Below are 26,548 nucleotides of genomic sequence, written 5' to 3'. Positions count from 1 at the left end.
AGATTAGACCCAAATAGGCGTTCTCCAAGACACTTACTAGTTAGAATGTCAGAGGTCAAAGAGAAAGAGAAGATCTTGAAAGCAGCAAGAGAAAAACAATCCATTACATACAAGGGAAACCCAATAAGACTTTGTGTAGATTTCTCAGCAGAAATCATGGAAGCTAGAAGACAGTGGGATGATATATTTAAAATACTAAAAGAGAAAAACTGCCAACCAAGACTCCTATATCCAGCAAAATTATCCTTCAAAAATGAGGGAGAAATTAAAACATTCTCAGACAAAAAGTCACTGAAAGAATTTGTGACCAAGAGACCAGCTCTGCAAGAAATACTAAAGGGAGCACTAGAGTCAGATACAAAAAGACAGAAGAGAGAGATATGGAGAAGAGTGTAGAAAGAAGGAAAATCAGATATGATATATATAATACAAAAGGCAAAATGTTAGAGGAAAATATTATCCAAACAGTAATAACAATAAATGTCAATGGACTGAATTCCCCAATCAAAAGACATAGATTGGCAGAATGGATTAAAAAACAGGATCCTTCGATATGCTGTCTACAGGAAACACATCTTAGACCCAAAGATAAACATAGGTTGAAAGTGAAAGGTTGGGAAAAGATATTTCATGCAAATAACAACCAGAAAAGAGCAGGAGTGGCTATACTAATATCCAACAAATTAGACTTCAAATGTAAAACAGTTAAAAGAGACAAAGAAGGACACTATATACTAATAAAGGAACAATTAAACAAGAAGACATAACAATCATAAATATTTATGCACCGAATCAGAATGCCCCAAAATACATGAGGAATATACTGCAAACACTGAAAAGGGAAATAGACTCATATACCATAATAGTTGGAGACTTCAACTCACCACTCTCATCAGGGGACAGAACATCTAGACAGAGGATCAACAAAGAAATAGAGAATCTGAATATTACTATAAATGAACTAGACTTAATAGACATTTATAGGACATTACATCCCACAACAGCAGGATACACCTTTTTCTCAAGTGCTCATGGATCATTCTCAAAGATAGACCATATGCTGGGTCACAAAGCAAGTCTTAACAAATTTAAAAAGATTGAAATCTTACACAACACTTTCTCGGACCATAAAGGAATGATGTTGGAAATCAATAATAGGCAGAGTGCCAGAAAATTCACAAATACGTGGAGGCTCAACAACACACTCCTAAACAACGACTGGGTCAAAGAAGAAATTGCAAGAGAAATTAGCAAATACCTCGAGGCGAATGAAAATGAAAACACAACATATCAAAACTTATGGGACGCAGTAAAGGCAGTGCTAAGAGGGAAATTTATTGCTCTAAATGCCTATATCAGAAAAGAAGAAAAGGCAAAAATTCAGGAATTAACTATCCATTTGGAAGAACTGGAGAAAGAACAGCAAGCTAACCCCAAAGCAAGCAAAAGGAAAGAAATAACAAAGATTAGAGCACAAATAAATGAAATTGAAAACATGAAAACAATAGAGAAAATCAATAAGGCCAGAAGTTGGTTCTATGAGAAAATCAATAAGATTGATGGGCCCTTAGCAAGATTGACAAAAAGAAGAAGAGAGAGGATGCAAATAAATAAGATCAGAAATGGAAGAGGAGACATAACTACTGACCTCACAGAAATAAAGGAGGTAATAACAGGATACTATGAACAACTTTACGCTAATAAATACAACAATTTAGAGGAAATGGACGGGTTCCTGGAAAGACATGAACAACCAACTTTGACTCAAGAAGACATAGATGACCTCAACAAACCAATCACAAGTAAAGAAATTGAATTAGTCATTCAAAAGCTTCCTAAAAAGAAAAGTCCAGGACCAGATGGCTTCACATGTGAATTCTACCAAACGTTCCAGAAAGAACTAGTACCAATTCTCTTCAAACTCTTCAAAAAAATCGAAGTGGAGGGAAAACTACCTAATTCATTCTATGAAGCCAACATCACCCTCATACCAAAACCAGGCAAAGATATTACAAAAAAAGAAAACTACAGACCAATCTCTCTAATGAATACAGATGCAAAAATCCTCAATAAAATTCTAGCAAATCGTATCCAACAACACATTAAAAGAATTATACATCATGACCAAGTAGGATTCATCCCAGGTATGCAAGGATGGTTCAACATAAGAAAATCAATTAATGTAATACACCATATCAACAAATCAAAGCAGAAAAATCACATGATCATCTCAATTGATGCAGAGAAGGCATTCGACAAGATTCAACATCCTTTCCTGTTGAAAACACTTCAAAAGATAGGAATACAAGGGAACTTCCTTAAAATGATAGAGGGAATATATGAAAAACCCACAGCTAATATCATCCTCAATGGGGAAAAATTGAAAACTTTCCCCCTAAGATCAGGAACAAGACAAGGATGTCCACTATCAGCACTATTATTCAACATTGTGTTGGAGGTTCTAGCCAGAGCAATTAGACAAGAAAAAGAAATACAAGGCATCAAAATTGGAAAGGAAGAAGTAAAACTATCACTGTTTGCAGACGATATGATACTATACGTCGAAAACCCGGAAAAATCCACAACAAAACTACTAGAGCTAATAAATGAGTACAGCAAAGTAGCAGGTTACAAGATCAACATTCAAAAATCTGTAGCATTTCTATACACTAGTAATGAACAAGCTGAGGGGGAAATCAAGAAACGAATCCCATTTACAATTGCAACTAAAAGAATAAAATACCTAGGAATAAATTTAACTAAAGAGACAAAAAACCTATATAAAGAAAACTACAAAAAATTGCTAAAAGAAATCACAGAAGACCTAAATAGATGGAAGGGCATACCGTGTTCATGGATTGGAAGACTAAATATAGTTAAGATGTCAATCCTACCTAAATTGATTTACAGATTCAATGCAATACCAATCAAAATCCCAACAACTTATTTTTCAGAAATAGAAAAACAAATAAGCAGATTTATCTGGAAGGGCAGGGTGCCCCAAATTGCTAAAAACATCTTGAGGAAAAAAAACGAAGCTGGAGGTCTCGCGCTGCCTGACTTTAAGGCATATTATGAAGCCACAGTGGTCAAAACAGCATGGTATTGGCATAAAGATAGATATATCGACCAATGGAATCGAATAGAGTGCTCAGATATAGACCCTCTCATCTATGGACATTTGATCTTTGATAAGGCAGTCAAGCCAACTCACCTGGGACAGAGCAGTCTCTTCAATAAATGGTTCCTAGAGAACTGGATATCCATATGCAAAAGAATGAAAGAAGACCCATCTCTCACACCCTATACAAAAGTTAACTCAAAATGGATCAAAGATCTAAACATTAGGTCTAAGACCATAAAACAGTTAGAGGAAAATGTTGGGAGATATCTTATGGATCTTACAACTGGAGGCGGTTTTATGGACCTTAAACCTAAAGCAAGAGCACTGAAGAAGGAAATAAATAAATGGGAACTCCTCAAAATTAAACACTTTTGTGCATCAAAGAACTTCATCAAGAAAGTAGAAAGACAGCCTTCACAATGGGAGACAATATTTGGAAATGATATATCAGATAAAGGTCTAGTATCCAGAATTTATAAAGAGATTGTTCATCTCAACAACAAAAAGACAGCCAACCCAATTACAAAATGGGAAAAAGACTTGAACAGACACCTACCAGAAGAGGAAATACGGATGGCCAAGAGGCACATGAAGAGATGCTCAATGTCCCTGGCCATTAGAGAAATGCAAATCAAAACCACAATGAGATATCATCTCACACCCACCAGAATGGCCATTATCAACAAAACAGAAAATGACAAGTGCTGGAGAGGATGCGGAGAAAGAGGCACACTTATCCACTGTTGGTGGGAATGTCAAAGGGTGCAACCACTGTGGAAGGCAGTTTGGCGGTTCCTCAAAAAGCTGAATATAGAATTGCCATACGACCCAGCAATACCATTGCTAGGTATCTACTCAAAGGACTTAAGGGCAAAGACACAAACGGACATTTGCACACCAATGTTTATAGCAGCATTATTTACAATTGCAAAGAGATGGAAACAGCCAAAATCTCCATCAACAGAAGAGTGGCTAAACAAACTGTGGTATATACATACGATGGAATATTATGCAGCTTTAAGACAAGATAAACTTATGAACCATGTAATAACATGGATGGACCTAGAGAATATTATGCTGAGTGAATCCAGCCAAAAACTAAAGGACAAATACTGTATGGTCCCACTGATGTGAACGGACATTCGAGAATAAACTTGAAATATGTCATTGGTAACAGAGTTCAGCAGGAGTTAGAAACAGGGTAAGACAATGGGTAATTGAAGCTGAAGGGATACAGACTGTGCAACAGGACTAGATACAAAAACTCAAAAATGGACAGCACAATAATACCTAATTGTAAAGTAATCATGTTAAAACACTGAATGAAGCTGCATCTGAGCTATAGGTTTTTGTTTTGTTTTGTTTTGTTTTGTTTTGATTTTACTATTATTACTTTTATTTTTTTCTCTATATTAACATTCTATATCTTTTTCGGTTATGTTGCTAGTTCTTCTAAACCAATGCAAATGTACTAAGAAATGATGATCATGCATCTATGTGATGATGTTAAGAATGAATGATTGCATGTGTAGAATGGTATGATCTCTAAATGTTGGGTTAATTTCTTTTTTTCCGTTAATTAAAAAAAAAAAAAAAAGAGAAGGGATAATTGGAGATGAAGGGATACAGACTGTACAACGGGACTGGATATAAAAACTCAGAAATGAACAGCACAATACTACCCAATTGTAATGCAATTATGTTAAAACACTGAATGAAGCTGCATGTGAGGTATAGGTTTTTTGTTTTTGTTTTTTTTGTTTTTTTTTCTTTCTATTATTGTTTTAATTCTTATTCTGTTGTCTTTTTATTTCTTTTTCTAAATCGATGCAAATGTACTAAGAAATGATGAATATGCAACTATGTGATGTTATTAAGAATTACTGATTGTACATGTAGATTGGAATGATTTCTAATTGTTTTGTTAATTCTTTTTTTAATTAATAAAAAAAAAAAAACACTCCAAAAGATAGGAATCAAAGGTAACTACCTCAATGTGATAAAGGGAATATATGAAAAACCGATAGCCAGCATCGTACTCAATGGAGAGAGACTGAAAGCCTTCCTCCTAAAATCAGGACAAGACAAGCATGCCCACTGTCACCACTATTATTCAACATTGTGCTAGAAGTTCTAGCTAGAGCAATCAGGCAGGACGAAGAAATAAAAGGTATCCAAATTGGAAAGAGAGAAGTAAAACTCTCATTATTTGCAGATGACATGATACTATACTTGGAAGATCCTGAGAAATCTACAGTAAAGTTACTTAGCTCATCAACAAATTCAGCAAGGTGGCAGGATATAAAATTAATGTGCAAAAATCAGTAACATTTCCATACACCAGCAATAACCTAGCTGAGGAGTCAGTTAAGAAAAACATTCCATTCAAAATAGTAACTAAAAGAATCAAGGAATGAACTTAACTAGGGATGTAAAGGTCTTGTACACAGAATACTACAAAACATTGCTAAAAGAACTCAAAGCAGATCTAAATAGGTGGAAAGACATTCCCTGCTCATGGATAGGAAGGCTAAATATAGTTGAGATGTCAATTCTCCCCAAGTTGATCTACAGATTCGACACAGTACCAATCAAAATTTCAACAACCTTCTTTGAATATTTGGAAAAGCTAACTACCAAATTCATCTGGAAGGAAAAGAGACCCCAAATACCTAAAAGCATCCTAAAAAAGAATGAAGTGGGAGGATTAACAGTCTCTGTGCTGGTTTGAAAGGATGTATGTACCCTAGAAAAGCTATGTTTTAATCCTAATCCCATTTTATAAAAGCAGCCATTTCTTCTAATCCCTATTCAGTATTGTACATTTGAAGCTGTCTCCCTGGAGATGTGATTTAATCAAGAGTGGTTGTTAAGCTGGATTAGGTGACGACATGTCTCTACCCATTTGGGTGGGTCTTGATTAATTTCTGGAGTCCTATAAAAAAGGAAACATTTTGGAGAGTGAAGGAGATTCAGAGAGCAGAACAGAACAACATAGCCATGAGTAGCAGAGTCCACCAGGCAGCGAACTTTGGAGATGAAGAAGGAAAATGCCTCCCAGGGAGCTTCCTGAAACAGGAAGCCAGGAGAAGAAGCTAGCAGATGACACCGTGTTCACCATGTGCCCTTCCAGATGAGAGAGGGACCCTGAACTTCATCGGCCTTCTTGAACCAAGGTATCATTCCCTGGATGCCTTTGATTCTAGGACATTTCTATAGACTTGTTTTAATTGGGACATCTTCTTGGTCTTAGAACTGTAAACTAGTAACTTATTAAATTCCCCTTTTAAAAGCCATTCTATTTCTGGTATATTGCATTCTGACAGCTAGCAAACTAGATCACTCCCTGACTTTAAAACCTATCATAAAGCCACAGTGGTCATATAGCATGGTACTGGCACAAAGATAGAAGAACTGACCAATGGAATTGAATAGAGAGTGCAGAAACAGACCACCTAATCTATGGTCAACTGATTTTCGACAAGACCCCCAAATCCTCTGAAATGGGACAAAATAGTCTTTTCAATAATTGGACATGGAAGAACTGGATATCAATAGCCAAGAGAATGAAAGAGGACTCCTATTTTACACCCTACACAAAAATTAACTCAAAGTGAATCAAACACCCAAATCTAAGAACTAGCACCATAAAGCTTCTAGAAGAAAAGGTAGGGAAACATCTTCAAGACCTGGTAATAAGAGGTAGCTTCCTAAACTTTACACCCAAAGCACAAGCAACAAAAGAAGAAATAGATAAATAGGAAATCAAATGCTACTGCACCTCATAAGACTTTGTCAAAAAGGTGAAGAGGCAGCCAACTCAGTGGGAGAAAATATTTGGTTTTCTGTATATTCAAAGAAATCATGCAACTCAACAACAAAATAACAAACAATCCAATTATAAAGTGGGCTAAAGATATGAATAGGCATTTTCCTGAAGAACAAATATAGATGGCTCAAAAACACATGAAGGATGATCATTTTCATTGGCTACAAGGGAAATGCAGATCAAGACTACAATGAGATAGCATCTCACACCTATAAGAATGGCTGCTATTAATTAAACAAATGGGAAACTATATATGTTGGAGAGCATATGGAGAAACTGGGACACTTATATACTGCTTGTGGGAATGTATAATGGTGCAGCCAGTATGGAAGACTGTTTGGCAGTTCCTTAGGAAACTAAATATCGAGTTGTCCCATGACCTAGCAATAGCTCTACTTGGAATATGCCCAGAAGAGCTGAAAGCAATGACACATACAGACATTTGCACACCGATGTTCATAGCAGCATTATTCACAATAGCCAAAAGAAGGAAACAAACCAAATACCCATCAACAGATGAGTGGATCAACAAAATGTGGTATATACATACGATTGAATATGAAGTCCTGAAGCACATGCCAAGATGGATAAGCCTTGAGGACATATGCTGAGTGAAGTCAACCAGACACAAAAGGATAGATACTGTATGATTCTACTTTTATGACCAGCATAAAGATATAATCAGAGGCTTATAAAACAGAAGATAGGGGACTCAGAGATACATAGAAGCTAGAGATGGGTGAACCGTTAGCTAATGAGGTTGAACTCCAATGTAAGGGAATATATAGGAGCTAAGGTGGTTCTCTAGTGGGTCTGGATGTAATATTACCATATTGAAAATGAATAAGATTGAAGGGGGTTGTATAGACCTACGTTTCCCACTAACTCACACTAGAAATATGAATGAGTTCTCATAAGAATTACTTCAAAGATATGACTCTTGTATAAAGAGTGTTTTAAGTCCAGGATATGGGGGAAAACTGCCATTGCATGCTATGAGCTATGTTGAAAAGGAAACCATCAGCACTAGCACAGCAACAGCAGACTTAAATAATGGGGTGAGGGACAAGAGTTAGGAGGTTTAGATTTCTTATTTGGCAATGGTGTGTTTATTGGTTTTCTGTCTCTTGGGAACAATGAAATTATCTAAAATTGAGAATGCTGATGGACTGCGGATTTTGGGTCCTCCACATGATGCCAGATGAATGCAGGTGGCTGAAGGATGTGCTGACAGAGAAGCAGATGGGCAAACCATGCTGTATACTTATGAATGCAGGTTGTGCTGCTACAAAAAAGCAACAAAGTTGTGAGACATGCAACACTGTGAATGAGCATGTGGGACATTTGGTGAGACAAAAGAAGCCAGAAACAAAAAAACAACAATGGTATGGTCACTTTTAGAAAATGCTTATAAGAAAACAGGGGCCTAGACTGTAAGCTTTTAGAGCAGACACAATAAGTCCAGAGTGGTGATTATTATTTCTGGATTCTGAGAGGCTGTTTTATATACATAACCTGATATTTAGAGATAAGAATGTAGCTGAACAGATTGGGGTTAAAGTAATTCAGAACATAGCAGTAAGGAAGACAGTGTCTATATTTTAGAACCATACATACTCTTTGAGACCACTGGAAGAAATGTTTATTTTTTAAAATTTTTATAAATAAAACCAATCAACATACAATATGAACATTCTTTTTTCATCACATAGTTGTATAGTCATCATCATGATCATTTCTTAGAACATTTGCATCAATTCAGAAAAAGAAATAAAAAGAAAACAGAAAAAAATTCATACATATCATACCCCTTACCCCTCCCTTTCATTGATCACTAGCATTTCAATCTACTAACTTTATTTTAACATTTGTTCCCCCTATTATTTATTTATTTTTAATTCATATGTTTTACTCATCTGTCCATAAGGTAGATAAAAGAAGCATCAGGCACAAGATGGAAGAAAGGTTTATTTGATCTAGAAGTGAAATTTTCGGTAGTGTGTAACCTAATTCAACCTATCTGTATAGCTCATTTGAACAACTGAAACATAGGAAGCACAGAATAAGAAAGAAGTCCTTTAATCCTGTGTAGATTATTGTAATGCCTGGAAACTTCCTAGAGTATATTAAGTTGATAATCAAAAAGTATTGGCAAAGTCCCCTGAGGGAGGGGAGAAAGAATATGGAACTATTAAACCTTGCCATCAGGGAATCTCCTGATACTGTGTCAAACTTTAGGGACATCCAAATCAATAGGCCATGCCCTCAATCATAAGGCTTACTCTTATGAAGCTTAAGTAGGTAACGGAGAATCTTAGACTACCTGCAGGCCTGCCTAAGAGTTACTTCTGGAGGACCTCTGTTGTTGCTCAGACGTGGCCTCACTCTCACTAAGCCCAACTATGCAAGTGAAATCATTGCCCTCCCCACTACATGGGACATGACATCCAGGGGTGAAAGTCGCCCTGGTGACGCGGGCAATGACTCCCAGGGATGAATCCAGACCTGGCACCATGGGATCAACAATTACATCCTGACCAAAAGGGGGAAAAGTTTAATGAAGTATCAGTGGCAGAGAGAGTTCAAATAAAGTTGAGAGGCTACTCTGGAGGTTGCTCTTATGCGAGCTTTAGGGAGACCTTGCTACCTATCATAACCAGCTAACTCCCAACCAGGACCATTCCAGCCAATCCTAAGGAACACCTAGGGCAATATATAAGATTCCACAAGGGTTCCAGGCACTAGAGTAACTTTCCAGAAGCCTAAAACCTCCAGATGGGTCCCTGGTCCAGGTAAGTCCTGAAACCTAGCTCAGCCTCTCCAGAACATCAGATAGTTCCATCTCCCTACCCCGTATTAGTGACAGACCCTTCCAATATCAAAAATTTAGAATTGGCATAGCCCAAACAACCCCAAAGAGAGCTATGGAAAGATCAAAGGTGATGGTGGAATTTCACATAGAATATAAGACTTAAAAATGAATATGAATGTTGAATTATTAAATTGATATCTCTTTTAGTCTCCAGTATTTTAGAGCAGCTAGAAGTAAAAAATTGTGAAGTTGTAACCCATGTCAAAGTCTGGAATACGTTCTACAACTAATTGTGGTGCTGTGCTTGGAAATTTATAGCTTTTTTGTATATATGTTATTGTTCACAAAAAAAAGAAGGAAAAAACAGTCGATTGTGATGATAAAAAAGTACTTAAGCCCTCTAGCCTCCTGTATTTGGAGCAGCTAGAAGAAAAAATATGAGATGATCATATGGCATAGCCCTTGACAAACTCTGGGATCTGTTCTGTAACCACCTGTTGAAGAGTGCTTTGAAAACTATTGCTTTTTTATTTCTTTGCTTTGTATATATGTTATACTATACAATTAAAAAAAGTTAAAAATAAAAAAAAGAATGAAATGTGACTCCCACATACAAAAAAAAAGTAAAAAAACAAAAACAAAAATGTGGTGACTAACCTTCATTTGTACCCAGTTATCCAGTTTTTCCACTTTAGAGTCTTGTAATCACTAAAGACAGCCCCTAATGCTTATTAACGAAGGGTCTTGGGTCAGCCCAGAACTAACCCACCCTAAGTCCAAAGTTATCTTGATAACCAAGATTGGATCTAAACAGAATGGGTCCACCTGACATGCAGAGCTTAGACTTTAATCTATAAGTCACCTACACCTCGTTATAATCGTGAAAATCACACCCATCTTCATATTACGTCTGTGTGCCAGTTTGAATCTATTATGTACCCCAGAAAAGCCATATCCTTAATCCTCATTCAATATTGTTGGGTGATATCTTTTTTATTGTTTCCGTGGAGATATGACTCATCCAATTGTGGATGGTAACTTTGGATTAGACGGTTTCCATGGAAATGTGTCTTCACCCATTCAAGGTAGGGTTGGTTATTAGAGCCAGCCCTTTAAGAGGGAACCATTCTGGGAAAAACTTGACAGCCACCAGAACCCACAGAGCCAACAAAATGGATACAGCCCTGGGGAAGCTGTTGAAGCCCAGAGAGGAAGCTAGCAGATGCCACTATGTGCCTTTCCAGCCGAAAGAGAAACCCTGAACTTCATCAACCTTCTAGAACCAAGGGATCTTTCCCTGGGTGCCTTGATTTGGACATTTTTATAGACTTGCTTTAATCAGGATATTTTCTCAGTCTTAGAACTGTAAATTAGCAACTTAATAAATCCCCCTTTTAAAAAAGCCATTCTGTTTCTGGTATATATTGCATTCTAGCAGCTTACTAACTAAAACAGGCTGCTGTTTTCTTATGTATGTCCTGTGACTAAGCATATAATCAATCTGCACATGCTCAATAATTAGATCACCTCTAATTATATCATTTGGGGCCACTGTGCTCATTATCCTAAACCTCGCCATCGTATAATTCCATAAAACTATCAGAGTTACTGCAGTTCGGAGAGACAGGTTTTGGGCTGATAGGTCATCTATTCTCCTGCTTCACACCTAATAATAAGTTTTTCTTCTCTTTGAAACCCTGTTTCTCTGGAATTGGTCATTTGAGTGTATTAGGCAAAATAATCCATCGCCTTTGTCCAGTAACAGAATGGGAACAAGTGTTTGCAAAACATAACCCTTTTTTTGGGGTGGGGGGGAATGAGTGGGTTAATTTTTTTTTTATTGCACCTGACAAAATACTGTTATTATCCTACAGTTCTTCAATCACGTTATTTTAATAAAATAAAGTTAGGTTTCATGACTGTTACCTCCTTTGTAATAAAGTGTCACAGGTTAGGACCACTGAATTTGACCACAGCCTCAACTCTCCACTTGCTCACTCTCTTAAGGTGCAAAACATAAACCAGTACTCCGCTGTGGAGCAGGATGTAAGAAGCTGCAAAATGGGCCTGAAGCTACGCTGAGAATGAATTTAATTCAGCCGTTCTCTATGTTCTTTGTAGCCTTACAACAGCAATTAAAGGCAGTGTAGCTTTTTCCTAGTTTTCTTTTGCCCACCCCAACTGATGCTGCCAAAGTCAGAGAGGAGGGCCCAGGAACAGTACCTGGAAGTGCTCTGAAGCTTTAAAAGTTAACCATTTATGGTTAAACCAAAGGACCTTTTCCTACCCACACCATGAAAACAATGCAGTTTATAAAATATTTGGTATCTAGAGCTTTTACAAAAACACATAAATTCAGGCTTGGAGATGAGTTCATTCTGATTTACAAGATTATTATGCTCATCATTCAATTAAAACCACAACTGATGACAGAAGACTTGTGCTCGGTTCTTTTTCAGGACTTCTGCCAGGCACAGAACGAGAAACTTTTCATTAAGTTTTTACGAAATTTCACATGGTACAAAGAGTACATAAGAGTCCTCAGTTCTATTCCCCCCACATGCCTGCACCCAATGATAAAGGCCCCAGGTGAGAGCTGGGGGGATTGTATTCCCCGGAGGGACAGGTGCAAGGAGTGGCATGGTGTAGGCCCCACACCAGCCAGAAAGGAGGTCTATGTGTCTACTCACCACCTGGTATTTTCTGCTACTTCAAGAGCCTCCCTTTCAAGGAGAAAGATTTCAACTTTACCTTTGATTTACTGGACAAGACTGCTGCTCTCCCTTCAAATACTGTCTCTTTCATTTCCCAAGTTTGTTTCACAATACCACTTCTAGTACTGTGAAACCGGAAAGTCTTTTCCCAGAAAGAACATAACCGATTTTGAACACTTCAGAGAACTTGGAAGAATGATGCTAAAAGCCTAAAGAAAACTTCTTACTACAGGTGTTCAGTGTCCACGTCACATGCAATTTGATCTTTAAAAAGCTCTGTATAAGCCACATTTCTGACTACATGATATCTTAATACACTAAGGTAATGTACTGCAGGAGGGATCCTTTCATAGAGTTAAAGAATCCTTTGGTGAGAAGTACAGCCCCACTTAAATCCAAGTGATATGCCATCTAGTACTGAGGTACAAGGAATCTCTCTGCACCCCAGCTTGGGGCAGTCATCGACTCGACCCTTTAGGACTGTGCCAACCCCACTCCAAAAGGTGCATGAAGAGGTTCCAAAGCTTTTTCATGCCAAGATCATCAATGTTCAGGATATTCTGGCTTTCTCAGTTCTCAATGAAATCCCAGAGCCGCACTGAATTAAAGAATTACATAGTGCCTTCAGAACTGAGCTGTTTCCATGGTTTCTCAGGCTCTGCCAACTGCCTATGAGGGTAAGCATGGCAGTAATGGCATTTGCTTCCCAAAGGGCTGGTCCCCTTGCCTTGTTCAAAGTATTTATTAGCTTCCCCCCGCCCCATTCCCTGTTTGCAAGCTTCAATCAAGTAATTCTTTTCATCCTAATCTTCTACCCAGAACACACTTGGAATTACAAATTCTGATCTCACATGGCATTCTTGACAATATTTAATGACTGGGTTCTCAAACTGCATGGAACACCTCCACTGTCAGATACAGGACAAGCAATATGTGTGATTGCAGTAGGAGAGAATCCCGAATCTCCTCTCTGAAGCAGATGACTCAAGGATCATTTCCATGCAAGTATTGCACCCTTCTACATATAACGCTTATAACAAAAAGACATAATTAAGAGAAGCGAAGCATCGCCTGAGTGGGCGGCAGGGCCGCGGCCTCTCCTCCGGGAGCACCACCTGTCGCTGGGCGAGACACTGGGTCCAAGAAAAGATGCTGTCCCGGCTAAGAGTGGTGGCCACTCCTTGCTCTTCGGCCTGCCGTCATTTGCACACGAAAGAGAAAGGCCGACCGCTTATGTTGAACCCAAGAACAAACAAGGGAATGGCATTTACATTACAGGAACGACAAATGCTTGGCCTTCAAGGACTTCTACCTCCCAAAATAGAGACACAAGATATTCAAGCCTTGAGATTCCATAGAAACTTGAAAAAAATGAGCGACCCTTTGGAAAAATATATATACATAATGGGAATACAGGAAAGAAATGAGAAGTTGTTTTATAGAATACTGCAAGATGATATTGAAAATCTAATGCCAATTGTATACACACCAACAGTTGGTCTTGCCTGCTGCCAATATGGACACATCTTTAGAAGACCTAAGGGATTATTTATTTCAATCTCAGACAGAGGCCACATTAGATCAATTGTGGATAACTGGCCAGAAAATGATGTTAAGGCTGTTGTAGTGACTGATGGAGAGAGAATTCTGGGCCTTGGAGATCTGGGTGTCTATGGAATGGGAATTCCAGTAGGAAAACTTTGTTTGTATACAGCTTGTGCAGGGATACGGCCTGAGAAATGCCTGCCAGTCTGTATTGATGTGGGAACTGATAATCCAGCACTCTTAAAGGATCCATTTTATATGGGTTTATATCAGAAAAGAGAGCGCTCACAGCTTTATGATGATCTAATTGATGAGTTTATGAAAGCCATTACAGACAGATATGGCCAGAACACACTTATTCAGTTTGAGGATTTTGGAAATCATAATGCATTCAGGTTCTTGAGAAAATACAGAGAAAAGTATTGTATCTTCAATGATGATATTCAAGGGACAGCTGCAGTAGCACTAGCAGGTCTTCTTGCAGTACAAAAAGTTATTAATAAACCCATCTCAGAACACAAAATCTTATTTCTTGGAGCAGGAGAGGCTGCCCTTGGAATTGCAAATCTTATAGTTATGGCTATGATGGAAAATGGTGTCTCAGAAGAAGAGGCACAAAAGAAAATCTGGATGTTTGACAAATTTGGCTTATTAGTTAAGGGGAGGAAATCTAAAATAGAATGTCATCAGGAGCCATTTGTTCACTCAGCCCCAGTGACCATACCTGATACTTTTGAAGATGCCGTAAATGTACTTAAGCCTTCTGCTATAATAGGTGTTGCAGGTGCTGGCAGACTTTTTACTCCTGGTGTCATCAAAGCCATGGCCTCTATCAACGAAAGGCCTGTAATATTTGCATTAAGTAATCCTACAGGAAAGGCTGAATGCACGGCTGAAGAAGCATATACACTTACAGAGGGAAGGTGTTTGTTTGCAAGTGGCAGTCCATTTGAGCCAGTGAAGCTCAGTGATGGGCGATACTTTATGCCAGGTCAAGGAAACAATGCATATATCTTTCCAGGTGTGGCTTTAGCTGTTATTCTCAGTGACATCCGGCATATTAGTGACCATGTTTTCCTAGAAGCTGCAAAGGCACTGACGAGTCAATTGACAGATGAAGAGCTAGCCCAGGGGAGACTTTACCCACCACTTGCTAATATTCAGGAAGTTTCTATCAACATTGCTATTAAAGTTACAGAATACTTATATGATAATAAAATGGCTTATCTATACCCAGAACCTGAAGACAAGGCCAAATATATTAGAGAAAAAATATGGCGAAGTGAATATGATTCCCTGCTGCCCGATGTGTATGAATGGCCGGAAACTGCCTCATACTCTCCCCAGTTAACAGAGTAGAAGCACTCCCACTGATAAATCCTTCCCATGCTGCAGGGAACACCACCTTTATTTAAGAGGAAGTTTTCAGATTTATAACTTTTTCTGTGTTTTATTCTTCCTTGCCACTTAGCTTGACTTATTTTCCCCATGAATCTACACCTTTTAGGGTAGATGTATTATGTCAATGCCACCAGCACCCTACCATTAAGTAAACATAATGATTTAAATCTACTTTGTAGCCCATACTACATCAGAGAGTTGTTAAAAATTATATTTGTGAATGTCTTTACTGATGTGTGCTCTTATTCACTCTCACCACTGTATTTGCTATTTACCATTATAGGTAACAATCTTTCCTCACCCAGTTCTTTTACAGTTATTAAAATAGAAATTTATTTTCTGGATATGAGTATAAGATTTTGAGAAGAAGCCAAATTTAACCAAATTCCAAGGGGAAATTACTGTCATTGTCTAAAACTGGTCTTTCATTTCTGTTTCATTTATCTTTCATGCTTGAAAATTCCTTTACATTAGATAGATCTGGGGAAATACGCAAAATATACCCTATTATTTTCTGGAACTAAAATCAGGCTTAACTCTGTCATTGTGAGAGAGGAATAGGAACTTCTGTTGCCTCCAGACAAAATAGTCATTGTTTTCAACCATGTATAAAAACAATAGTATTTTGTATTTAATAAAAATATCTTAAATTGCAAAAAAAAAAAAAAAAAAAAAAAGACATAATTAAAAGTGGGCAAAGGACTTGGACAGACATTTCTCCAAGAAAGATGTACAAATGGCCAAAAAGCATGTGCAAAGATGCTTGATATCATTAGTCATTAGGGAAATGCAAATGAAAACCACAATGAACTATCACTTCACACCACTAGGTGGCTATAATAAAAAGACAAGTGTTGTCAAAGACGTGGACAAACTGGAACCCTCGCACATTGCTGGGGCAACCACTCTGGAAAACAGTCAAACATAGTTAACAGTGACTTAGTTACATCCCCCCAGGAGAATTGAAAATACAGGTTCACAGAGAACTATTCACAGTAGCCAGAGAGAGATGACCCAAGTTCCATCTACGGATGAATGAGCAAACAGACATGATGACAAGGACGGAAGCATTGCCATGCTCCAATGTGGAAGAACCTCGAAGAAATCACGCTGAGCGCAAGAAGCCAGTCACAGAGGTCACACAGCGTGTGCTTCCGTAGACATGACATGTCCAGAGAAGGAAAGCAGATGTTGGGTTGCCAGGGGCTGGGGGAAGGAGAAGGGGTGCCCCGTGGGCCTGGGGTCTTGAACACTTTGAGAGCATGTTTTTTTGTGTGTGTGCATGGTCCGGAATCGAACCCGGGTCTCCCCCACGAAAGGCAAGAATTGTACCAGTGAATCACCCGTGCACCCCAAGAGTGGTGTTTTATGATGTGAATTAACTTCTTGGTTAGAAAAGCGCCGCAGCCCGACCGCTCGGGCTAAGGAAGTCTGCCCTTAGCCACTCACCCTGCCGGGAGCGGCCAGGTTCTCCACGCCAACCAGGGCGCGCTGCAGCTCCACCAGCTTCTGCAGCGTCTCCAGCCGGGTCAGGTGGGGCCGCAGCTCCGACACCACCGCCACGACGGCGGCCAGGGCGCCTGCGTGGAGAGCCCCTTAGCACTTGTACTAGGCACTGGGACCAGGAGGGATGCGATGGGGAGCCGGGAGGAGCGCTGGGCGCTGGGCGCGGGATGCGGGGGTGGGGCGTGCGTGGAGGGGCGGGGGGAGCGGAGGAGTGCAGGGCGCAGGGAGGGGAACGCTGGAGGGGGACGCAGGAGGGGAAACCAGTAGGGGGACACAGGCGGGGGTGCGCGGGGAGGGGCAGGGCACGCAGATTAGAAGTGCGCAGGGGACCCGAGAAGGGGTGCGCAGGGCAGCTGCGCGGGGTGGGGTGCGCGGGGAGGGGCAGGGACGCGGGTGGGAGGTGCAGGGCTGGCCGCACGGCTCCGGGCTCCACCATGGCGGCAGTCACAGTGTAACTCAGGGAGCCCCTATCCAGCCCTTGTGGGCCGCTGCCTGGGTCCTCAGCTCAGGGTCTGCCCTGCGACATCTAGGCCCTGCGGGAAACTCCCCGGCTCGAGTTTGTTCACCTCAAACTGCCTCCCCGCCCGCCCCTGGCTTGTAGGAGCGCAGAGCCATTGTCACTGTCCTATGCAGGTAAAGCCACCGCGTCCTTCTAAGAAAAGGCTAAAGGACGCATGGCTTCAGAGCTGCCACGGTTCTGCCTCTGGGACGGGGAGCCTGGCCTAAGGGTTCAGAAGCGGGAGGAGAGAGCAGAGGCTCCAGCAGGCTGTGCCACCCACTCACTCACCCACGGCCAGGAAGGCAGCCCTGGGTGGAGATCCCCAGGGAACCTGCCAGCCCCGCATATCTGGACTGGCTCTTCCTGCCTGGCCACAGGACGGTGACACCGTCCCCCAAGCAGAGGCTCCTTCCTCCGTGTGGAGGGGCCTGTCGGCTGGCAGTGCCAGGAGGACAGTGGGTGTAGGGTGGCCAGTGGGGACTCTGCTCTGTGGAGGCTCCTGTGCCCTGACCACCCCCTGTGCTCGCTGGCTCCCTCTCTCTCCCACCCCCACCCGGCTCCCTAGCCTCCCCTCCCCCGCTCACCGTGGTAGCTGGGGTGCTCAGGGTGTCCGGGAGCCAGATGCTGGCATAGCTGGGTCAGCAGCCGCTGGTACTGGCCCAGCCGCTGGGCGGGCTTCAGCAGGAAAGAGCTCAGGGGCAGGTAGCAGACTTTCTGGAGCTCAAACTCCCTGGAAACCGCATCCAGCCTTCCGCAGCGCCTAGGGCCCTTCCCCAGCTCTGTCAACACCTCCTCATGACCTTGGAAGCAGCTGCTGAACTCCTGAGTCAGGGCACCAGGGACTCAGGCCCAGGGCGCGGCCTGCGGGCTTCCTTGGTTTAACGTGCAGGCACCAAGGCCATAGTGGCCACGTGCTGCCACTGGTAGACACTACTCGGTCACAGCCCAGCTCAGAGACCCCAAAGCATGGTGGTGGTGTGGGGGGAGGGCAGGTGGGAGCCCCTGGGGGTGAGGGCTGGATAGACAGTGCCTCTGTGACCTCTGGGAGTTCCAGGGGCTGGGAAGAAGGCAGCTCAGGGTTAAGGGGTGTCGCCTGAGGCCCAGTAACACGTATAGGTCCCGGCAAACTTGGGGGCTCCATTGGGCAGGACAGCCTCCGCCCCCGAAGCCGCTTGCCTGACCCTGTGAATTTGGCACCAGGGCATGGGGCCCTTGGGGGGCGCCCCTGGCGGTGGCTGCATGGAACCATGGTGTCCCCACCACAGCCCCCGTTCCTCAGCTGCACCTGGGGCTACCTGAAGCCGCTGCATGTTCCCCAGTAGGATGTCCCCGAGGCGTGGGGGGCTGGCATCCCAGGGCCCCTCCCTGCAGGGGGCAGAAACCAGAGTCCAGCTCTGAAGCATGCCGGTCCTCGTCGCCACCCAGGAATGGCACAATGCTGAATGCCAGCGGGGTGGGGCTCAGGATGGGGGGCCTGTGTGCACTGGGGGTTCAGGATGCGGTCTGTGACCCGCGCTTACCAGAGCGCCAGGCCCTGCTCCAGGTCACACAGGAAGCGCCTGTGGAACTCGTGGAAGGGGTCAAAGCTGGCGAGGAGCAGGCCCGTGAGGGCGTCAGGCGCGGCGTCCGTCTTGATTGCGGTGCTGCGGAACCACTGCAGGGAGCGGGGAGGCCTCAGGGGTGCGCTGACCGCGCCCAGCAGGTCCTGCACCGCGTCCGGGGTTGTGACCGTGGGATCATGATCTTGGGGCCCCTGCCCCCGTGCTGGCACCTCCACGTTGCCGATATAAGAAAACAACTCTGGGCTTCCTGAGAAGCCACACAGCCTGGCCTGACGCTGCTGCGTTTTGGGGCAAACATAAGACTTATTGCCAAGAGACTGCTTCTCGGGTGGAATTTCTATTTTTGGTTTAAAATTAATAGAAATATTAAGGAAATCAAAGGAATAAAGTTCTTAGTTTCATACCACAGTGATAACTTCCAGATCCTTAAGGTGTGTGCGTTCTGTGGCAAGGAGCTCCTTTGCGATAAAATACACCTTGTCCGTCGGGGTGCAGAGCTGAAAGACCGTGTGCCTGTGGTGAGTGCTGCAGCCCGTGTGGCGGGACCCGCTGCTTCTGCCCCCTCTATCTCCTCGGGACTCTAGGGGCTCACGGCTAGGTAAACCCGAGGTGTGGTGAAGACCCTGGTCCCTCCTGGGAAGGTTCGAGAGTGGGTGCTGGGTGTCCCTAGCCAGGCTGGCGGGTCTGTCAGCCAGGGGAGCAACAGGGCCTGGGGGGGGGGGGGCATGGGCCACAGGCACCGCAAGGAGGGCTCAGGATGCACCAGCCCCCTGGAGGCTGGGTTTTGTGTCTAGCTCCTGCTGAGGGCCCCGCCAGGCCACCCACCCACCCTGAACAACCCAGCTGGGGGCACCCAGGACGCCGTCTGGGGGTCTCAGGGGCCCAGCCCAGGCCCCCCACGTGGGTTTGCTATGGGGCCCCAAGAGGAGATGATACTGGCTGGGAGACCAGGACCGTGCAGAGGCCTGTAGCAGCCGATGGCGGGGTGAGGGGCCCAGGGCTCTGGGACTGTCTTGCTGGGCAGTGAGTGATCCCAGCATCAGTCCCTCTGTTCTCAAGAGGCCCTGCCTGGGCGACATGCCACATGGCTGCCTTCTGTGGCAGTCACCCTGGGAGAACGGAAGCCCTCATACAGTCCCTGGAGAAGCCACCAAGCAACGAACCTAAACAGGGTTTTAGACTTCACTTCTTCTGAGGAGTTTGTCTTTGTACCACATCAACAGTGCACCCAGCAGAATGGCTTCACGTTTTAAAAGCAAAAAAACCACACAAGCCACACTCCTTGCCAGAAGAGTCCAGGGGCACTAACAGCTCCTCTGCCCAGCCCAGCAGCTCCCAGCAGACAGGTGCCATGGCTGAGGACTGTGCTGGAAGGGCTGCCCCATGTGCTCCCACTGTCCCACCCACCCTCGGGGACCAGGTCCTGCCCCATCACGAAGGGCCTGTCTCAACAGGCACCTGCTGTGGCCCTGCCAGTCTCAGCTGCTCTGGAAAAGCTGCCCGGAACAGGCTAATTCAGGAAAACCACATTGAAGTGTCTGTGTGCCTAGTGGCCAGAGGGAGAGGCAGGGGAGAGGGAAGGGAGAGGGCAGGGTGGAGGGAGAAGGCTGGCAGGAAGAAGGGAAGGGGGGAGGGAAGAAGGGAGGAGAGAGGAGAAAGAAGATGTGGGAGGAGAAGGGAGCAGGGCAACAGGCCCTGGCTCCCTGGCTTGCCTGTCTGGTGCCATAAGCTGTTGCTGAAGGACCCAAGGGCAACTTGTCTTGGGCCAAGGGACCCTGAGAAGCCCCGGAAGGCACCCTCAGGTCCCAGGAAGGGCGTCCCCGGAAGGTCACTGAGGGCAGCCGGAGCCAGCCCTGTCCCTGCCAAAGGCCAGTGTCCGCCCACCTGGTGCTCCACGTCCTCCTCGTCAGGGTTGGGGGTCTGGGCCCCTCCAGCGTCGCTCAGGGCAGGGCTCAGCAGGGGTGATGGCTCCGGGCTCAGCGCAGCCCGCAATGGGGGCTTCAGGCTCGGGGACTGCATCCGTGGGGAGGGAGGCGACAGGGGGCACTCGACAGCCAGGCCTGGAAGCGGATAAGTAAGAGCCTCAGCCAAGACTCGGCTCACTGTGGCCCACCCCGTGGCGCACTCCGTGGCCAGGTGTGCAGTATGCAGAGGGGGACGCACAGGGAAAATGGAAAAGGGCGGGTGGCTGAGAAATCTGGCTCCACTGGGACTGACCACAAGATGGGGTGGCAGGGGCGGGGTGCGGGGGCGGCAAGAGTTCTTGCCTGCCATGCTGGAGACTCGGGTTTGATGCCTGGTGCCTGCCCATGTGGGGAAAAAAAAAAGTGAAAAAGAAAAAACATGGGGTGGCCTCCCAGAACCCTGCAGAAGATGCAGCCACTGAACAAGCAGGCAGCCCCGGAATGGGGAGGGACACCACGTGTGCCGAGAAAAAGAGCAGCAGCCGTGGGCAGGGCTGGCAACGTGCTGGGGAAATCTGGGCTGACCTGAAGACCAAAATTTTCACTGAAAATTCGGATCATATAAAATCGTTCAACTTATGACCTTACTTTATAATTCCTTGATTTTTTCACTAATAAGGATTTTACCTTTGATTTCTAGTCATACTGCAAGAGTAACTAATAATTTTTTTGTGTGCTTCTTAAAACAATGTTTGGTTTTGAGCAGAGAGAAGCCAGATCTGTGGCCTAATTCTAAGGAGAACAGTGGTGAAGTCTATTCCATCTCCATTTTGTAATCCAGAATTTCTCTTATTTGTACTTTATTTTCTTTCCCCCACATGGGCATGCATTGAACCCGGGTCTCGGCATGGCAGGCGAGAATTCTGCCACCGAGCCACTGTTGCACTGCCTTCAGTAACTATTAAATGTCAAATTTTAAAGATACTTTCAAAGGAGAGTTTTGTAGGAGAAATTTAACTGACATTTAAAAATGACTTAATTCTAAGACTGGAATTTACCTTAAATTCCCAAGTGTATTTTAATAAGGAAATGACCATTATCTTTAAGTAGGTCTGCAAAACTGGCCTACAGAGTGTTGGAGGAGAGCTGAATTTGAATAGAGGCTGCATAACCACCACCCCTGGGTCTTCCCCCCCACCCACAAGTGGCTCCAAAGGAAAACTCTTACACGGCAGCGAGAAACGTCAAATGCAGCCACCTATCGTGACCAGTTTACAAAATCAAAATGTGGTTTATTTGACTTGAACTGGGTGTTGATAGGCTAGCTTAGAGGAGCTTCTTGGAGATCCACCATCAGGACTTCCCGCATCAGCCAGGCCTGTGATCAACTCGAGGAATGGACGGAGCTTCCTTCCTCATCGTCAAACCCGGAGCTTGGACAAGTTGGCGGCGACAGGGGTCTGAGGCTCACTGGCCAGACTTCGCCACCACAGTGTTTACGGTGTCAGCATGAGATGCTGGACATTCATCGCGGTGGTGAACACACACATGACACATGAGCTCACAGCTGTATTCTCGTTTCCTCACCCAGGGTCGTGCAGCCGCACGGCAAGCTCACTTGTGCACGGGTCACCAAAACTCTGCAAAAACCTGTCTTTATTTTTAAATAGCAGTGGGTAAATCTTGAGGAGCTGGTGTGACCCTTTTAATAACATATTCTGTTATTAGAGGTAGTTAAAGCAACCATCTGAGGTCATTGTAAATACTACCAGGCAAAACTGTCAAAAATGCCACTAGACAATTCTTTTCATTAAATCTGTCAGCTACAGTAAAACTTCATAAATCACACCTACTTCAAATTACGTAGACGCAAATGTAAGGTGATAAAGGCAACAAAACTATGGGAAGACTTTTTTCAAGCAAATAGCAGTCATAGACAGGTTTCCCAGCCTGTTGTCTGACTTCACGTGGCTATGATTTTGATGCCCAGAGACAACTGGAACTGAAATTGCAACCACGCTCTGCAGCAAGAAGCCTGCATGGCCTCACCTGGCGGACAGTCCCCGAGCAGAGCAGAGCAGGGCAGGACAGAGGGTGGCAGAAGGCCCTGGGCCCAGAGCTGAGTAGCCACTGCCGTGAGAAGCCCCGGGACACCGAGACTGCAGAGTGGAGCATGGCTCAAATATGTTGTGGGGAGAATTTCTAAAATGCCAAACTACGAGTTTTAGGTACCACAGAATATTTTTAGCCTTAAGGGATATGGTAACAAAATTACCTTAAGTATTTGTTAAAAGCAAACTCCTGTTCCCAAGGTCCTCTGCTGGAAGACAGGAAGGATAAATGCTGTTCTGAGTTACGAGGGTCCGTGTTATAAAATCCCCTTCACACGCCTTACTGTGCACCAAGGTAGAACTCCTGACTCCCCCACTAATTTGTCATGAATGACCAGTTCCTTACTTGTAGAAAGGAATTCTTCAATTTCTAAGATAAAATGACTTTAGATTGATAGATAAAAACCATACCCATATTTTATAGAGTTTTGCTGGAGGCGGAGTTCAAAACCTGCTGCCAGGTGTCCAGATACATGTCACTGAGTGGGCTGTGCCTGGGGGAGAGTGGCCCTTGATGGGCTCGCAAAACCAGAAGCCACAAGGTTCATCTTCAAAAAATACTTAAAAGTTGGAACTCTTATTTCAAACCTTCAACTGTGATCATCCCTGGCAGGTGGAATGACAGATGATTTTCTTTGTGGCATTTTTTATTTTGCAAGTTTTCTCGATACTCATTTTATAATTTTTTGAAATGCCATGGGAAAACCACCAATGAAGCAGGGCACCCTGCTTACATTCACTTTTTCCTTCAAGAGATGGTTTTTATTTATCTAACCAGGTGATGAAAGATAAAATATTATATTTCAACAAAAAGAGAAATTTTCATTTTGTACCTTTAAATTATCTTCTTGGAGTCTATAATAAATAATTCTTGAAAAATATTTTCCTAATAGTGGGGGAAGAATTAGAAGCTCTTTGGTAAATTCAAGGTCAAGTTTGAGGCTTAACCTGAGAGTAGAAGATGCAAGCTCTAGAAATTCTTTGGCTTGAACAACTGATGCTTATTCCACAAGAAAAGGAAAACAGCCTAAGTGCCCAGAAATCCAGGTAAAGGTGAACTTCGACAACTCAGCAGGAAGTCATTTCTGGCTTTGCTGTGGGCTAGGCTGGCACCATCACTTTTAAACAAAATCTGCTTCAAAGCTGAAGGTGGGAGGAGGAATAACGGTTAATAACGGGGGCCCAAGTGTTGGCCCTGCCCCTCGCGCGTACCTTCTTGCGAAGTCTGCTTTCCTGCCTCCTCCTTCATTTGTGCAGTGGGAAAGAATCCTATCCACCCTTTACCCAGGGTGCAGAGGCTTCCGCAAGGTGACACAGGCACAGCTTCCTGCCGAGGGCTGCACCCACCGTCCCAGGTAGCCCAGGAACTCTGTCATCACAGGACTCCAAATGAGCACCCTGCATTTTCAAAATGTTTTTCCTTCTGTTTTGTTCTAAATAAACAAGGCCCTTTCCATACTAAGAAAAACAGACTCTGGTGCTGCTGTGCTGCCAGGTGTGCCCCCTCTCACCTGTATGCCACCACAGGTGCACCTGCACAAGGACAGGGTCCTGGCATGGTGCAGCACCTAATACTTTTGTTCTACTACACTGGCTGCTTTTGTTCTAAAACTTTGAGATGCATATTGATTTATGAATCTTTAGAATTTGTGGCGCAATGGAGGCAGGTCCACAAAACAAACTATTAAGAGACTAAAATAGTCGGTAGGGCGCTATTCATCAGAAAAGAAATGTAACCTGAATGGACGTGCTTCAGAAATTTCATTAAGGCCACAAAACGTGAACGCCCAGACTGGTCAGCCTACACATCTAACAGATGTCCTGAAGCAGCATGTTTGAGGTATGGGTGATCCCCTGAGGCATCTCCTTGGGGTCTGCCCCTTTCCCCGGCACCCCTGCACAGGGCGGCCCGAGGGGCTGCCCACTGCTCTGATCCCCACAGGTTTTCTGGATCCCTCCTGAGGGAAGGCAGGTTCCCCCTCCCGAGGTCCTGGGGGCTGAGAGAGTCTCAGCTGTGCTCCCCGGGGGGGGGGGGGGCCTACCCCCACACTGCCCTCTCCTACATACATGCTGCACTCTGGGAGGACCACCTGCCATGGTGCTCAAGGCCTACTCGGACCACACTTGGGGAGCTGGGTGCTGGCCTCAAAACCCTGGGGTGTGTTTGGCCACTTTGCTCCCTGAAAGGCCACTACACTGCTGGCTACGCCCTGGGCTCCCCACGTGGAGACGGCCTGAGGTGGTGGGCTGGGTCTCTGGCACTCCAGGGCAGTCATTACCCATGAGGGCATGGGCAGCAAGATATGCGGGCTGGCCATGTGGGAAACTCCCACTCACAACTCAAATGAAAGAAAACCTGTGCAGAGTCTGAGGCGCCGTTAAACTGTGGGTGAGCGCTTTAGTTTGAATGGCCCACTGGACTTGACAGGGTGGTTTCTAGCTGACTGGGGCAAAAATGCAGTCACCTCCTCATTTTCAGAATTCAGATGCCAACCATGTCTGGTGCTGGAGCAGTTCAGTGACGGTGCTCAGCATCTGCCTGGCTGCAGAAAGCATGAAGCAGGGCCTGTGCCTCCGAAGGCTGGGCAGTCAGATGCAGGCCCCCTGAAATCAGACCCGTGGCCACATCATGCACAAGGGCCAGCAGCTCCGAGCAGAAAGCACTCCGCTAGATGAACACAAAGCAACAGCGGGAAGGCCAGGCCCCAACCGGCCTTCAGCAGAGGCCTGGCAGCCCTCAGCCCAGACTGTCAGCACGAAGGCTTGGGGGAGGGAACACACGATATGCTGCCTCGGGATTCAGCGGCCAGCCAGAAGAATCTCTAACCTATTTACATCAAAACTGCAAGCAACAGTGGTAGAAAGCTCACCTTCCAAAAGGCGGGAGACCCTGGTTTGATTTCCAGACCATGCACCAAAACCCCCCCCCCCAAAACAAAAAACCAAACTACAAGCAAGCAGCAGGAAAGAAAAGCTAAAAAGTCCAGTTTTTAAGTTATAGTAAACATTTCCTTATTTTATTGAATAAAAGTTAAAAATTTTTGAATTAGTACATATCTGTAAGTTTATAATCAGCAATTTCAATAGAAAACAATTTTTATAAGTACCACAAACCAGACAACAAAAACGTCTCCCAAGTGAACGGACTTGTTCACAGGCACGAGGGCATGCCAACCCCCGCTCCTCAGCTCCTGGGGGGCCCAGGCCCCACCTGTCTGGAGATGCATGTCTGCAAGGGCCTCAGGGCAAGACTGTAACCACAGCAGAGCCAGGTTCCATGCACTTAACAGAAAGTATTAAAAGCTCCATTTAAATACCCAAATATGGCTGTTCCTGACAGGAAGCAAGTTCCTGATTAGGATTTCTGTCCTGATGACCTCGGGAGCACAATGAAAACCTGCAGGCAGCCTCCAGTGTCCCAGGGCACAGCTGTGTCTGTGTGCCAGGCACCAGCCACTGCTCAGACCCTGGTGCTAGGGACTGAACCACCCTTTGCAAAGAGGCAACAGTGGAAAAGCCTTAACTTGTCGACAGGCTGAAT

At 44.4% G+C, this 26,548-nt stretch overlaps 2 protein-coding genes across 4 annotated transcripts in view; one reads left to right on the top strand and one right to left on the bottom strand.

The window, feature by feature from the left end:
- FARP2 (FERM, ARH/RhoGEF and pleckstrin domain protein 2) overlaps positions 1-26,548 on the bottom strand; it is a 175,038-nt gene that overhangs the window by 18,962 nt on the left and 129,528 nt on the right. For all 3 annotated transcript variants that reach the window (XM_077153349.1, XM_077153350.1, XM_077153351.1), the window contains 6 exons: positions 20,877-21,052; positions 19,397-19,489; positions 18,951-19,084; positions 18,726-18,795; positions 18,015-18,252; positions 16,875-17,005 (listed from right to left, as the gene is read on the bottom strand). In XM_077153349.1, coding sequence (XP_077009464.1) covers positions 16,875-17,005; positions 18,015-18,252; positions 18,726-18,795; positions 18,951-19,084; positions 19,397-19,489; positions 20,877-21,052 — 842 coding nt within the window. The remainder of the gene's footprint in view (positions 1-16,874; positions 17,006-18,014; positions 18,253-18,725; positions 18,796-18,950; positions 19,085-19,396; positions 19,490-20,876; positions 21,053-26,548) is intronic.
- LOC143677415 (NAD-dependent malic enzyme, mitochondrial) lies at positions 13,541-16,079 on the top strand. The gene has a single exon (XM_077153348.1). The coding sequence runs from the start codon at positions 13,629-13,631 to the stop codon at positions 15,381-15,383; it is 1,755 nt and encodes a 584-aa protein (XP_077009463.1). The 5' UTR covers positions 13,541-13,628; the 3' UTR covers positions 15,384-16,079.

Source organism: Tamandua tetradactyla, chromosome 3 (genome assembly GCF_023851605.1).
Source record: "Tamandua tetradactyla isolate mTamTet1 chromosome 3, mTamTet1.pri, whole genome shotgun sequence".
NCBI lineage: Eukaryota > Metazoa > Chordata > Mammalia > Pilosa > Myrmecophagidae > Tamandua > Tamandua tetradactyla.
This window is presented reverse-complemented; position numbering and strand designations above follow the sequence as displayed.